We start from the raw sequence: 16,007 nt of genomic DNA on the forward strand, positions 1-16,007 counted from the left end.
GTCTGTATTGGATACTTTCTGCAGGTGAAGAATGGTATTATTATTCAGGTCTTTGTATACAGCGGGCACCAATTTCGTAAAAGGTTCAAAGGACATTAATCATTCAACATATTGTCAATACTTCCAACAAAAAAACAGTATCTTAAATAAGTCCCTAATCAGAAGATTATAGTAAGAGAAGTAACTATAGTTGAGTCAATCGTCAGACGAGACGAAACACGCTCTGGTATTTAAGTGCTTCAGTAACTGTAGTACGTCTATGGTCAGACGACGCGCAGTAAAAACTGTAGTTACGCATACACTCTCGTATAAAATGATTTATTTTAATAACATTGAATATTTTGGTACAATAAATAAAATGCTATATACATATACTAAAAACATGTTGCAAATATATGAACATAGACGTTACTTGCAGTTCCACACTATACATACGTTATTTAATTTCTGTTTTTCTATTAAATGTCAGTTGTTTTATTTCTTCCATATTTTGCCGCCCTTGGAATCACGTGGTTGCTCTCGTTCGGTATTAATTCTCCTCTCCCGCGCAAGCGCCATGTTCACTTTCTCCAGCTTTCGTTCGAGCACCTGTCGCTTAACGTGCTCAGAGAGGTCAACGTTATCAGCGATGACCTTTCCGCTGAACGGGTTGTCATTGGCGACCAGTTCCTCCATACACATTTCCTGCAGAACGGGGAAATGGTATTTGTCGGCAATGGCGAGATTCGCGATCGTTACGTCAGTGGCGACGGAGCCAGGTTTGCGGCCTCTACGGATGCCCGCGAATGAGTTGGTCAACGTGACCTCGCACGACTTCATCAGCGGTTTCATGTCGAACTCTTCGGCAAGTGGTAGAAGACGGAAGCAGTCTTGATCTGAAACAGCGATACACGAACAGTTGTTTGCGAATTTCTACCATAAGACGGCATACTGAAACATTATAAACCTCATTTTAAGAGAGTATTCATTACGGACACAACTTACTTCGCTACATGAATGCCGTATAATGTCCACAGGTGTAATATCACAATCTACATGTAATCCAGTTTTATAAATCTGTTCATTTCTTATCATGCAATTCGTTGAAAAAAAAATCGTTTTAATGAATGCTGATACTAAGCCAATAATGATGTTGATGAATACGCTATTGAAGTGGTACACGGAAGGATATAATTTATTTTAAGACAAGATATATGATCAAACACTTAGGCTGGCTAAAGCTTTAAGCAAAGCAATAAATCATAAATCGGGTACATATGGAACGTTTCTTATGTGTTTTGTTTTGTTTCGTCGCTTGCCTGAGAGAGCTGTCTCCACCCTGGGGTCCATGAATGCTAGAAGCTCGCACACGTCATCAAAACGCTTGTCGGACATGTCTAGGTCCTTGGATGGCTTGTTGCCGGTAGACTTGGCGCCCTTTCCGGAACTTCCTCCATCATCCGCCGTTAACTGTTTCCTGAGCACCGGGGAATTGTAACATAGCAGGCACTTGTTGAAGTAGAGTCGCTTTTCATCGATCTGCAGTAAAACAGCGGCAATTATATGTTGCAAAATAGCTTTCGATTATTTGCAGTTACACAGCTGATCTGCAGTTAAACAGCTGTGAATGATCCGCAGTATAACAGCTGTGATTGATCTGCAGTAAAACAGCTGTAATTGGTCTTCAAAAAAAACAGCTGTATTTGATCTGCATTAAAACAGCTCGAATAGATCAGCAGTAAAACAGCTGTATCTGGTTTTCAATAAAACAGCTCGAATAGATCTGCAGTAAAACAGCTCGGGATAAGGTTACCAATAGATACGTATACTAAACCATTAATGGTATGCTATATAGTTTTCTCCCACATTTGAGGTACATATAAAACGTCCAAAATGTAATCCTAACGGGACTAATTGAAACTCGTGAAATACAATGAATGGGACTCTCTTTTGCTGTAGTGGTGAAGGAAAAAACTTGATGTGCTTCATTTTATTAGTTAATGATGTGCACATGATGGTCGTGTCCGTTTTACTTACAATTATTGTTACATCGCTGAACTCGTCTGCTTCCATAAAAGGCAGGTTCTCGACCTTTGACGACTTTGGGCCCTTTGATTTTCCTTTTGACTTTCGTTTGGGCTCGGCCCCTGTGAGGGACGCGGGGACGCTGCCCTTCCTGGGCGACACGGGGGTAGCTTCAGACATCTCTTTAAATATTGATTATAATAAGGATCATACAAGCGATTTTTTTTCTGAATAATACTGCATTGTATTCAACTAACAATTCCTGGCAGATATGCCCCCCAAACATATCAATGACCATGTTTGACACTAATGCCAGACGTTAAAGAGTTAAGACGTTGCTTTTCTGACAAAAAAATAAGTAAGACGTTTCTTGATCGCATTCGCTCGTGGTGCGGGGGCAAATTCTTGTTAAAGGGGTTAAAGGGTTTCACGTTGGGGAAATTGACAAAGTTGAAAAAAGTTGTTTTAATTCGCAAATTTTCGTTTTAGTTGTTATATTTGTAAGGAAACAGTAATACTATACATTTACCATGCTCTAAAATAGCCATTATATGCATCTTTTGACGATTTCATAACCTAAAAAGTATAAAGCGTTGCAACGCGAAACGAAATAATAATTTGGAGAGTCCTGTTGTTGTCGTTATATTTTGTGAAACTACGAGGATTGCTTATATATAGTATAAAATACTTCCGCCATTGTATCCGGAAGGATGGCCGAGTGGTCTAAGTGGTAGGCTTTTTACTCCAGGAGTCCAGGGATCAGTGGTTCGAGCCCTGCTGAGGGTTGCCTTTCTTTTCTTTTTTTAATTGTATTCTTGATTTTTTACTATAGCTTTCTTTATCCAATGTTTACAATTATCAATATGAAACATTTAATGACAAACTTTAAAAAACGCCAAAATCTGTGAAAAGGCCCCTTTAAAGGCGTTTAATTTAAACGTATGACTTTAACGGAGCATGCTGCTATTACATGTATATGGTAGTTACTTGAACACTCAATGTGCTTAAATACAATATATGCATTTATCCGCGATACTTGGTGAAATATTTAAATTAATGAAACATTAATATAACTTCATAAGAGTACTTACTTTGCTAGCCTTTTGTTCTTCTTGGATTGTTTAAGGCGGTTTAAAAACTCCACGTCCGCATAATTTAATGAAACTTAATGTATGTATTTGTTACTTTTACTATCACATAACCGAATCTACGTCGACACGGTTGCTAGGACGGGCACATTTTTGTTTACATGAACACACGAACTAATTCAACATGTAGTACTTTAACGCAATCCCGAATATATATCGTGCTTTGCATGCCGACCTTATTTGCCTTTTCATTTATGGCGTATCGACTACTTTTACAACTGAACAGTTTATAACTGAACCATCTTTTTAATCTGGATTTATGACGGTTGGGTGAGATCGAATGCAGTTGTACTCACTCACTATGATAATTCAATAATATCACAACTAAGGCCAGGCCGAGAAATCGCGTTCATTTTATTGTACCCGCATTGATTTTCGCTAAATCTTGATTAATTCTAACGTCTTCTTTAAACGCAGATCTATAATTTGATATTCAGCTATTTACATATTTTTGGTTCAGATCGTCATGGGCGCAAGAGTTTTAAAAAAGCTAGTAATGGCAGTACTAAGGCATTTCTGTTAGGTACCGGCAGTACACACAATATATACATGGCGCGTGCTCAGTAAGAATGGGGATATATATTGAACCGAAACGAGATAGTGCTCAAGTAAAATCACCATAAACTGCAAAAATAATTTGGTTTTGTCATGTCTTATATTAATCGTATTGTCGCCTAGCTTGTTAGATTTCAGTCATATTATATTAAAACGACGGCTTTGACGTAAAAATGCACGTTAATCACTCTATTACTTTCATCTGTTATTGTTTAGCATGGCAACAAATGTGAAAATGGCAGAGATAATAGTTCATCTAGTTGTTTTACTTCACAGCATGTTGCACATCGAGGATTTTTTCAAAATAATGTATAATCGCCAAGATGAGACTATAAAAAATAATAATTAAAACAATAAACAATATGCATTTGTTTATAACATTACATGGGCATCTATTCAACGCCTTTACTTTCATCAATTTGTGCTTGTTGTTTCACAATATTGTTTCGAAAAAGCTGTCGCAACCCACCCACCCAAACGCAGACTTTTTGTCATTTAAATTTCAAATTAAAATTGAACTAGCACATCAAGAGTTCTTTGTTTATTTAACTTCAACCTGTTAATCTATGTCAAAATATATTTGGACAGAATGTCATTAATCTCTGCCTTTGGAACATTTTTTACTATATATGTAAAACTATAATTGTAATATTTCGGATTTATTGTATATACTCGCATCGGAAAAATACATTCGTTTCACGTGAACCAAGTTTAATACAGATCACTGGCCTTTCAAAATATAAGAAATAGATTGAAATTAGATTTAATTCAACCTGTATTCATGTAGTGTCTATTCAGATATCCCAATGAAAGTGAATTCGATTGAAGGTTGAAGCAGATTCCTACGTGTGTTTGAATAGTCTACAACCGGCGTACAAAACAATCACCTTTTTATTTGCACAAGTGTATTAATAATTGAAATCGATTTGTTTTGAAAGTTTCGAATTTCATAGAATAACTATTATTTTTAGAGATTCATCGAATGCTTATCTTAACAGAAGCATGAATCACTCTTAATATATACTTAAAACTAATTCGACGTCGTTTTTTTTAAATATATTGAGTCCTTATGGAATACGAATACGTATACTTTATGACAATGAAGATTTGCATTTTAGGGTGGCGAGCAATATATTTGTAAAAAAAAAGTTAAAACAGGGTTTTTTTTCATAAGGACGGCAGCACTCAATCACCGGTAATTCTTTTCTACACCTGTATGCAAAGACTAGAAAGCTCTATTTATGTCATCCAAATATTTTTTGAAATGCAATAAACAACACATGTTTTGTCTTAAAGTGGATAGTGTGCGGGTAAGTTTTATGGTAACGTGTTGATAAAAGTCTTTCCCCACTAACACGCCTCATGCTGCGTGGAAATGATTGCGGTTCGAATATGATAATATAAGCTGAATGCGTATAACTAAACCGATCGAAAAAACTTACTTTGTCGACTTGATCAAAAATGTGACATGTTTTCATATTGATTAAAGAACATTGGATGCAAAAACAATATCACATTTTACTGAAATTGTGGTAAACCAATCGGCAATACATGTGTACATACTCAGTCAAGAACGCGCATTTACGCAATTAAGTGTTACCACACATATTAACGAAACGTCGTTTTATCATTTTCCGTCATAAATATTAACTGCTAAGTAGGAAGATTATGTTTGTTGTTATCATTTTATGAGTGGTGATATAAATGTTCTTACGAGTGGTTCAATTAACTCGTAAATACAACACAGCTTGTATGTAAACAAGTTCGGAGATATTTGAATGTGTTTCAATACAGTAAATTTAAAACAAAGTGTATTCTGTGGCGAATGTATATAAATACTAACCGATAAATATGATTACTGGCCGACTAAATGAACACAATGCAAAATCAACATATCGTGTATTTTTATTCGAAAAACAGTCCAATCTATAAACATTTTTCATAAAATAATAGATCTATTATCAAATATTAAGAACAAATCAAAAACACTATCTCGTGGCTTACACTACATAATTTCTATATATGGGTACTTGTAGTTTCGTAGATTTTTATATACACTTCAATACTGAAAGACACGTGCATATTTGAAATTAATTTCGCGAAAACCTTTACCCATTTATGCCTTGTGTACTCTCCCATCCTTCTTAATTGGATCAATTTATTTCCAAAATTAGGGATTTCTATAATACTTTTTTCTATATTTAGAATACTTCTAACAGAAATTTCTTTAAGCAAACAGCGCAGACCCTGATGAGACGCCGCATCATGCGGCGTCTCATCTGGGTCTACGCTGTTTGCCAAGGCCTTCTTTTCTAGATGCTAGGCATAAATGGGTTAAAATGATACTCATTTATTCGATTGAAACAAAACTGTGTACTAAACCAATTTTAAAAATTCATATTTTCCTGTCGGTACTATTACAACTCAGATTATTTCATCCGCGTCATGCGAAAATATGCCTTATGCCATATGTGGCCAGCAAACCACCTCACTATTAAGTCGCGCAAGGTTTCGTGGTGTCATAACCCAACGGGTTAGCTACGTTCCAGGCTTGACTGTGCGCGATTGCACAGGCTATTCTAGAGCTTCGCTGGTCGCATATTACAGAATACCCATGATGCATGGTGCGGCTCATCTACCCATACGCTATAACAATTCAACACGGGTTTGGGAACATCAAATTTAACACCATCCAGTCCATACTAAGCACCCAAATGCATCGCCACAACGCACAACAATTACCTATCAACTTCATCAGCTCCATTTAAACAATGTACATGAATACCTCGTGACTTACTGTTTAACGCATTAGACGCATGGAAACGTAGCTACACATTTGACGCAAATGCTTAAAGATATCTTCGAAGTATAAAATATTCGTAGAAATACACCAAAAATGGCCAAAGGTCAATGTCGTAAATATTGAAGAACGGGCCCCAATACGTGCACGTATAGACGTTTTTCGCAACAAAACTAGGAGATACTTTCCATAGGTACTTATTAGGAACCAATTGCTGATCTTATATATGCTCAATGCAGTGATTCGGTAACAGAACACGTTTATAACGCATTTATAGAGTCCTTTTTATGCAACATAAATGTATTATGTTCATGTATACTGCGCACAGTTCACACGGTTGCTGCAAATGGGGGAGGGGGCTTATAAATACATACTATGAGACATATTGTTGGAAATAGGGACTAAATGCACGCGCGCAACGTGCCCTCTGGGATCAGCTGTTCCAAGACAGCACTTAAGTGAATTTATGCTTAAATGAAGAAATACACACAGAAAAAGTTAAAGCGAAAAGAGTCGTAACGGATCAGCCTGTACGATTACTTTATGCACGGGCATTGAGGGCATTTACCACGACCACCTAATGTATATCGACATTTAAAAAAGTGTTAGAAATAATGTTAGTTGAAGAGCAGGTCGTTGAAGCAGGAGACCAGGCTGATGATGCTGGTCTGGTAGAAGGTCGTTGTACGGATCACCTTGACCCGGTCAGCGCGCTCGAAGTTGGACTTGACCATCTCGTAATACTCGCCGTCCGACAGGGTGAACGACTTGAGAAACGGGCACCGTAATCTGAAGCGATTCAATTGAAGTATTTGAGCCGCGTTCTGGGAAAATTGTGCTAATTGCATGTGCTTAAAGTGTCGCCCCATATTAGCCTGTGCGGTCTGCACAGGCTAATCTTGGACAGCACTTTCTACCTAGAATGGGTTTTCTTTTACTAGTATATGAGACTTCGTTAAAACGATTTTTCCATAGAATCGGAAAATGTCGTAACTGATTAGCCTGTGCGGACTGAAAAGCTAATCCGGGAAGGCATTTAACGCACGTCTGTAGTCTCAGTTTTCCAAGAACACGGCTCATTAGATGCATTTTTTATACAATTATGTTTTCAGTATTGCTCTAACATACAGTGCCAATACCGCTCTTTAAGAAAGAGTATGCTCGCATGGTAAACCCGTCTCCTAAAGAGCAGCAGACATCAGATTCATGCTCGCCTATGAGTATTTATAAATGCTTTGTAAAATGCTACTTATTGAATCATTTCAGTAATTTCATGTTAATTACATGACTTTGAATAGGATAGTTCAAGGTCTATAATTAACTTGTGAAATGGCATCTGGCATACCCAACGCACATATTAAGAACTATAGGAAGGATGGTACCCTGAACCTTTACGCCTACTAAGCCTGCAGTACGGATGGTTCTCGGCCACTTCCTACCTGATATGGTCAATGAATTTGCTGGAACCCTGCATAAAGTAGCCTACAAAGCCCGCAATGCGGATGTTTGACGGCCCCTACCTACCTTATTTAGTCTATGAAATTGCTGGTACCCTGCATAAAGTAGCCTACTTAACATCATTCTATACATAGATGGTGACGTCACTACGTTATTGTCACTAAGACCGGTGTGACACAATGACTTAACATGCAATGCGGATGGTTCCCGGTCCCTACCTACCTGATATGGTATAGGAACTTGCTGGTACCCTGCATCAAATACTAGTAGACTACTAAACCCGCGATACGAATGGTTCTCGGCCCCTACCAATCTGATATGGTCTATGAACTTGTTGGTACCCTGCATCAAGAACACTACTAAATCCGCAATGTATATGGGTCTCGGCCAATACCTACCTGATATGGTCTATAAACTTGCTGGTACCCTGCATCAAATAGACTACTAAAACCGCGATACGAATGGTTCTCGGCACCTACCAACCTGATATGGTCTATGAACTTGTTAGTACCCTGCATCAAGAACACTACTAAATCCGCAATGCGGATGGGTCTCGGCCAATACCTACCTGATAAGATCTATAAACTTGCTAACAAAGGGCCTCAAGTAGCCTAAAGAGCCGGCAATGCGGATGGTTCCTAGTCCCTACCCACCTGACACGGAATATGAACTTGCTGCTCTTGTACCCTTCACCTAGTAGCCTAAAAAGCCTGCAATGCGGATGGTTCCCGGTCAATACCTACCTGATATGGTCTATGAACTTGCTGCTCTTGTCGCTAAAGCGGATGGTATCCGGGTCCCACTGGATCTCGAGGCGGCTCATGTACGGGCAGTTCTGCGCGAACGCCTCGATCACCTGGTCGATGTGAACCTTCGTGGTGAGCTTCAGGAACCAGCCGTTGGCGGTACCCAGCACACAGATCCTGAGAGGACGACAAAAACGACGTTTGCTTCTAATATCTATTCAGGGTTTATAGTTCATAAGTTTAAATGTTACGATCAAATTTTTCTCTCTTGTTATAAAAAGGGTATATGCTATTGGCGTCTTGGAAATAATCTAAAACTAGTGTAACCAGTATAAAAATACGCGCAAATGTATGAAAGAGGGAGCAAAACAAAAATAAGGCATAAGCCAAGTTTATAGAAGTTGTCAACCAAGGATAGTATATGAGCCTCGCTTTCAGATATTGGGGTTAAATGCATTTTGTAATGCAGTCCCCACAGGCTAATAATGGGCGACCATTTCCGCCTAAACTGGATTTTTGCAAAAAAGAGACGTCCTTAAACGAAAACAAAACATAAATAACTTAAAAAGTCGTCACGCATTGGCCCGTGAATTTAGACACTTTACGCACATGCGTTAAACCCCGTTTTCCCAGAGAAAGGCAGTTAATCTTTACACCAGTGGAAGTGAGACCATAGAAGCATACCTGATATTTTTCAGGAACGCTATAACGTTCAGCCAGAAGCTCTCTGTGAGTTTCGGTTTCCCTGACAACACGAGGCCATGGAGGCCGGAGCCGTGCGTCTGCAGAAACTGGTAGATGGCGTTCTCGCTCAAACCGGAAGTGGAACTGAGGTCGATGGCCTTAAGCTGCCGGAACTTCCCCGCTGCGACCATCTCACCTAGTATCTGCGGTAAAGAACGCTGTATTCTGTAATGCATGATTATACACTTGGAATGATACATTTATTAACCCTTTGCATGCTGGGAAATTTGTCGTTTGCTTAAATGTCGTCTGCTGAATTTCTAAAATTAGTATTTTCTTCAATTTTTTTTCAAAGAATACTATCAGAATAGCAAATAGTTTGGATCCTGATAAGACGCCACGTTTTGTGGCGTCTAATCTAGATCCAAACTGTTTGCAAAGGCCTTCGCAATTCGGTTCCAGCACTGAAAGAGTTAAATGTGTTTATTTCTTTGAAACAAGTTTTATCCTGACAGCACACCCTGACTGTTCACGATTCATCAAACACAATTAATACATCTTTAAATGTTTATACAAATTGACTAGTTTATGATAGCTGAATGCAGAAATGAAATAAAAGTAAAGTGCATCTTTTGTTTTGATTGAAATACTTATGAGATGTATAGATGGTTTGCAAACGTACGCCGAAATAACATCCTGAATTGAATTGAAAAATGTGATTACCGATATAACTTGCCTCATGCTTTTGTCATCATAATTGCTATGATTATACAAAATGTATTTTTATTTTTATTTTAGAAATATCTAATTAAACAAACTTTCGATCAGTAAATTTAAAAGTACGTCAGTCATCGGTTTCGGTCCGGTCAACGTTTTGGGGCTGACTGGTTGGTCGTTTCAATGCAAGGAGGCCCTCACTGGTATGTACTATTTCTTGCATAGCATATGTTTAAGGCGCGTTTAGCGTTACCTTATCTGTGAAGAATTCGCAGTGCCCGAGAGCGAGGTACGTGAAGAAGGGTATCCGCAGTAGCACGTGCTCCAGGCACTCCGCGGACAGCTCTGTTGACGTCAGGTCGACCTCGTGAACCTGTGACGTCTCCCACGCAACGCTCTTCATGTACACGTCCTCGACACCTGAAAGACCGTCATTTTTATTTTTAGCGGAAAGTGTCGTCCCTGATTAACCTGTGCGGACCAGGGCAACACTTAACGCGCATGCATTAAGCCACATTTTCCCAGAACAGGGCTAATATATACTTAATCTGAAAAAGGAGACGTTGTTGAGATATTTGTAGCATGTCTACAAGGTTTCGTGGTTGCGGTCAGGAACTCTGTGATGGAATCGCTTCATCATTCGATGGGCTACGAGTCTGTAAATCTATGCTTGTAGCAATGCTATACGACGGTGGAAGTATAACGCTTCTTGTTATTGATGCTACCTTCTATAAACCCTATAAAACAAATTCTTTATCCATTTCTTCCACAATAACACCATCATTGTTTTGGTATACCGGTAAACCAGATAATGCGGTTGAATTATCCCATGCATGCATAGCGTCTAGAAAAAGGTCTTGGCAATCAGCGTAGACCCAGATGAGACACCGCATGATGCGGCGTCTCATCAGGGTCTGCGCTGTTTGCTTACAGAAATTTCTGTAAGAAATATTCTAAATATAGAAATAAGTATACTAGACATCCCTAATTTTGGAAATAAATTTATCCAATTCAGAAGGACGGGAGGGTCCACTAGGCATAAATTGGTTAACGTACAGTCTTTTCTCGCCAACAGAATATCTATGATATCAGCGTTTTAATATAAAAGTACCCAAAAGGCAACCGTTCCCAAGATATTCTCACTCCATCGTATTTCGCTAAGTGAAAACTATCTCGAGCTTGAACACATCTTACTACTTAAGTAGATGCGCATAGTTCTGTCGTTTTTTGAAACTGGCTTACATGCATGTGTGTAAAGAGTCGTCCAATATTAGCCTGTGCAATCCACACAGGTTAATCAAAGACGGCATTTTCCGCATCGAATGAATTTTTAGGAGGTGTCATCTGAATGAAAATCCAGCAACGGCGGGGGTGTCTTCCATGATAAGGCTAATCAGGTACGACAATTAACGCGCATGCATTAAGCCCGGTTTTCCGAGAACAAATCTCACATGATTCTCCCATGACCACGCACACTTACCGGTATGCTGCAGCAGGAGCGTCTTCAGCTTCTTGCAGCGCATGATGAGATTCTTGAACGAGGCGCCCTTAACGCGCAGGCAGAAGTTGAGCGCGAGGCACTCGAGGTGGATGCAGTTGGACGTGAGCAGCTCGATGTGCGAGTCGTCGATGAACGTGATGCCGTACAGGTTAACGACGCGCAGGTTCGGTGTGTGCGCCTTGATCTTGCCGATGTTCACGACCTCGTATACGTCCTCCTCCCCCTCGCTCGTCTGCTCAAACGTACCTGCAAACACCCCCAACCCGCACAATAGATGGAGCGGTAGCCCTTAACCACTCAGATACGTATTTTGACTCGTGTTTAATCCCTTGGAAAATCAAAATAATTTTAATACCCTTCTTACTAGATATAAGTTTTATTGGCTTAGTTTCCAACCTTAAGATACTAATGAGCAGCAAACGGCATGCAACCCTGTTCTGATTTTATGCTGTTTGCAGCATACGGCCTTTTTCACTTTTCTTTTTGAGGGAAAGGAATAATCGGGGCGATTACGTTTTTTAATTTCATGGCGCATAACCAAAACGGATGACGGAAACTTAAGTGTGTTATCGTCTGATATGCGAAACGGTACACATGTTTCCGGTATTATGCGTTTTTGACTAGGCGCCGTGAATTTTGATTCTAACGTTAAAACGTTTTGGTGTATGCAGTCTGAGAGATCCACGGTAAATACGTGTAATTACTGCGTAACTTTCTATTTGAAATTAGTACACATCGGTTGTGTGCATAGGTGATGAAATTATATGCTTACAAGTGAAAACATGTTTTTCTAAAATTGCATTTTATTGATCATGTACAAATGTTTAATTAACTATTTTGCACGTTGCACGTTTATTGCATGATGGTCCAAAAAGATGTGCGACAACTGTAAACAATACTAATGTATTTTGATACTTCAAATTATTTGTATTAAAACTTCCATTTAATTGGAGCTAGAGGTGAAACAATTATATACATATATTAAAAAAATAATATAAAAAAAATAAAATAACCACCAAGTTATCTACTTCCAAATGTAATACTTAAAATTACTATAAGTGATATTATGGGCATTTTTCAATGTTGAATTGAGCTGAAAAGAATTTTTCAAGTCAAAAGAATTAGTTTAAATGTGGTAACTGTCCAATTATCTACAACTCATCTTGCTACCAGTTGTTTATATATATATATATATATATATATATATATATATATATATATATATATATATATATATATATATATATATATATATATATATATTGATATTTTAAATGACTCACCAAGTCCTCTAAGCCGAAATGATCCGTAAAACAAAATTGTGTCTTGGTGTCATATGAACGAATCTGCATGAAAACAACATTTAGACTCATCGAATCATTTCTGTCGTCAGTTGTCAAAACGGATTATTTTTCTCTTTCCGGGATATTGTTTTAGTATGTTGATTCTGCATTAACAAATATAAGTGTATATGAAGTGAAAACACAGAAAAAATAAACAACGGTTGCGATCAACACCTATATACTGTCAAATGCCCATAATATGACTTTAACATCGAATTCTATATCGGTACTGTATGCTGTTATCTCACCTATCAGATGCAGAACTTGGAGGGACGACAGACAGCTGTAGATGCGTCGCATGAAGCCTTCGAGGAAGATCACTTCCGACAGACAAATACAGAGACTCTTCAGGTTGCACGGGAACGAGTTCAGGTCGTTAAAATCGTGTAGCTGCATGGCATTCGAGAAGTCCAACGTCATGTACCTCAGTGCGGGACACTTGTTCGAAAGCTCGTGCAGAATTGGTGGCGTCACAAGCTCACACGGCAGCTCGATGTAGCGTAGCGACGGTGCGAATCGTACGTTTATGAGGGCAATTAAGTTTTCGAAACTGTTCACGTGAAGTCCGTTGTACTCCGGACGAAATGAAACCACTTGCCAAAGTTGTTGGTTGTAGGCGAGGAGACGCCATTTTTTGCAGGTGCGCGCGATTTTGCCGAGATCTCTTTGATGAATGTACGAAAACACATAGAGCAGGCACTTGTCTGGTAGACTGTCCACTGTGCACGACTGAAAAGAGACACAGAAGTAGAAGGCGAGAACTAGGATTTTATTGGAAGCAAAATCCTGCTTTTTGATGCAAGCATTCTAAAATTTACTCACTTTGACTCCTTCAAAGTCACTGCGGGGAATCACGTGATCACAAAAGTACATCGTACGCACAAAATGGCGGAAAAAGCTCTCGCTTAATTACGAAAATCAAGGTATTATCATATTGTATGCGCAGAGTACCCGCTTAGTTTCCTTATGTACTCTGGTAATTGTCGCTTTTCATAAATTTCTGTAGTTTTCTCAACCATTCAAGAACAATAAACAATAAAAATTGTACATCGTCTGAACATACTTAATTTTGACGTGTTTGCTATTCAAGACGACAAACAACAAAATAAATACAACATGTTTTGCTTGCTAAAATGCTTAAAATATTTCGTACAAGGTTTTGCACGTTGTTAAAGCTTTTTTTGATCTGTGGCGAGGAATTTGGAAAATAGTACATCGTCTGAACGTTGTTTGTTTGAGCACATCGTCTGAACGGTTTTAAGTACATCATATGAACTGATTCTGTTTTTACTTTTAATGCGATGTTTATCATTATAAAATTGTAATAACATCTGTGATCAGCCAATGACTATTTATGACGCTAGTATTCTTTTAATTTTACTACAAAAATTAATAGACAAAGAAATCCTTCATGTCCATCTGTGAATGTGTGTTTATTCAATGTGTTAAAAATTATTTCCTGTTATATTGTCAACTGTATGCTATTATATCGTTAAATTCAGAACTGAGATCAGATTGTACTACACAATGACCAAGAAGACATGTTCTCTCTACATTTCGATGGGCAAATAAATTAAGACATCAATATGAAGTGGACAAATTACACTGGTTTTCTTTTGTTTCATATTGAGAAATAAACAACAGTGAACGGAATGAAACAAGCTTCAGTAAGGGCAATTTTATAACTCCACTACCATGGCCACGAATATTTGTGCTAAGGTACAACTGGCTTGGTTTGGACACGTCACCGGTTTAGTTAAAATAAAAATTACATTTGTTTCATAAACATATAACGTTAAGTTTCTTATTTTTAGGTCACCTGAGTACAACGTGCTCATGGGGTGCTTTTAGGATCATCATTTGTCCTTAATGCGTCGTCAACATTTGTCCTTGTAAATACTCTAAAGGTAACATTTATTGCTTGATTGTCATGAAACTTGGTAATAAGAGTTTTCCCAATGATATCTTTGTCGTGTTCGAAACTGGGTCAAACCAGGTCAAAACCTAGGTCACTTGGTCAAAATAAAGAAAAAGATTGTTAACACTAGAATTCACATTTATAGTTGAATCTTCTTGAAACTTGTTCAAAACGGATGTCGTAATGTCTTAATGATATATCAGGTTTCTTTGAAAATGGTTCAGGTTCGTTGAAAAAGATGGCCGCCAGGGGGGGGGGCATATTTGCTCACATGGCTATAGAAAAACCTTTTTAACAATCTCAAAGTGACATTTATACTTCAATCTTCATGAAACTTGGTCCGAACATTTGTTGATATGATTATGTTATTCACCTCGGCTGAATTCGAAAATTGTTACGTTAAAAAACATGGCCACTAGGGAGCGGGGCAGTTTACCTTGTATGGCTGTAGCAAAACCTTGTTAACACTATCGTTTATAATAAAAAAACTTGCTGCAATGATGTTGTCTATTGGAACTTGTATCTGACAATGTAGAAAATACTCTGAGCACTAGTTGTAATGCACCACATGCTGAAGTGTACAAATGCATAATTTCAACATTGCGCTATGCTATCAACAGCAGGAGAAGCGGCGCTAGAGCGAGAGCCGAGGAGCGCGCGCGCGAGCGAGAGCGAGAGAGAGAGAGCGGCGAGCGAGCGCGCGCGCGCGCGCTCGAGCGCTAGCGCGAGCGCGCAGCGAGTCTCGAGAGAGAGCGCCGCGAGCGCGCGCGCGCGAACGAGCGCGCGCGCGCGCGAGCGAGCTCGTCTCTCTCTCTCTCCTCTCTCTCCTCTCTCTCTCTCTCTCTCTCGCTCTCTCTCTCCTCTCTCTCTCTCGTATATAGCTAGAATATATATATAATATATATATATATATATGATATATATATATATATATATATATATATATATATATATATATATATTATATATATATATATATATATATATCAAATGCTTTAATCCAGGTAAAGTCCTCTTGAATCATCAAAACTTTGTTGTAAAGTGTATTTGCTGTTTTTTGCTAATGTCTTAACATCTGCCCCCCCCCATCAAATTGGGCACATGTCCGGTAGAAGTATTTTATCAGTTATTTA

General features: G+C 38.5%; 2 protein-coding genes across 4 annotated transcripts in view; both read right to left on the reverse strand.

Moving 5' to 3' along the window:
• Positions 1–302: 302 nt before the first annotated feature.
• On the reverse strand, positions 303–3,440 carry LOC127860529 (uncharacterized). The gene is made up of 4 exons (XM_052398644.1): positions 3,096–3,440; positions 2,017–2,186; positions 1,299–1,518; positions 303–875 (listed from the first exon to the last, which is right to left on the reverse strand). The coding sequence occupies exons 2-4, from the start codon at positions 2,182–2,184 to the stop codon at positions 475–477; spliced, it is 789 nt and encodes a 262-aa protein (XP_052254604.1). The 5' UTR covers positions 2,185–2,186; positions 3,096–3,440; the 3' UTR covers positions 303–474.
• A 2,154-nt stretch (positions 3,441–5,594) lies between these two features.
• The window catches only part of LOC127861110 (F-box/LRR-repeat protein 7-like), a 36,369-nt gene continuing 25,956 nt past the window's right edge, over positions 5,595–16,007 (reverse strand). For all 3 annotated transcript variants that reach the window (XM_052399490.1, XM_052399489.1, XM_052399488.1), the window contains exons 2-7: positions 13,205–13,685; positions 11,593–11,859; positions 10,366–10,532; positions 9,396–9,598; positions 8,709–8,888; positions 5,595–7,296 (exon numbers count right to left, since the gene is read on the reverse strand). In XM_052399490.1, the coding sequence (XP_052255450.1) occupies positions 7,125–7,296; positions 8,709–8,888; positions 9,396–9,598; positions 10,366–10,532; positions 11,593–11,859; positions 13,205–13,685 (1,470 nt within the window). In that variant the 3' untranslated portion in view covers positions 5,595–7,124. The remainder of the gene's footprint in view (positions 7,297–8,708; positions 8,889–9,395; positions 9,599–10,365; positions 10,533–11,592; positions 11,860–13,204; positions 13,686–16,007) is intronic.

Source organism: Dreissena polymorpha, chromosome 15 (genome assembly GCF_020536995.1).
Source record: "Dreissena polymorpha isolate Duluth1 chromosome 15, UMN_Dpol_1.0, whole genome shotgun sequence".
Taxonomy (NCBI): domain Eukaryota; kingdom Metazoa; phylum Mollusca; class Bivalvia; order Myida; family Dreissenidae; genus Dreissena; species Dreissena polymorpha.

Excerpts from the sequence above, each read along its gene's own strand:
- LOC127860529 (XM_052398644.1), bottom strand. The coding sequence starts at position 2,184 with ATGTCTGAAGCTACCCCCGTGTCGCCCAGGAAGGGCAGCGTCCCCGCG. Across the intron at positions 1,519-2,016 it reads TCAGCGATGTAACAATAATT|ATCGATGAAAAGCGACTCTA; the intron begins GTAAGTAAAACG and ends GTTTTACTGCAG. Across the intron at positions 876-1,298 it reads GGTGGAGACAGCTCTCTCAG|ATCAAGACTGCTTCCGTCTT; the intron begins GCAAGCGACGAA and ends TCGCTGTTTCAG.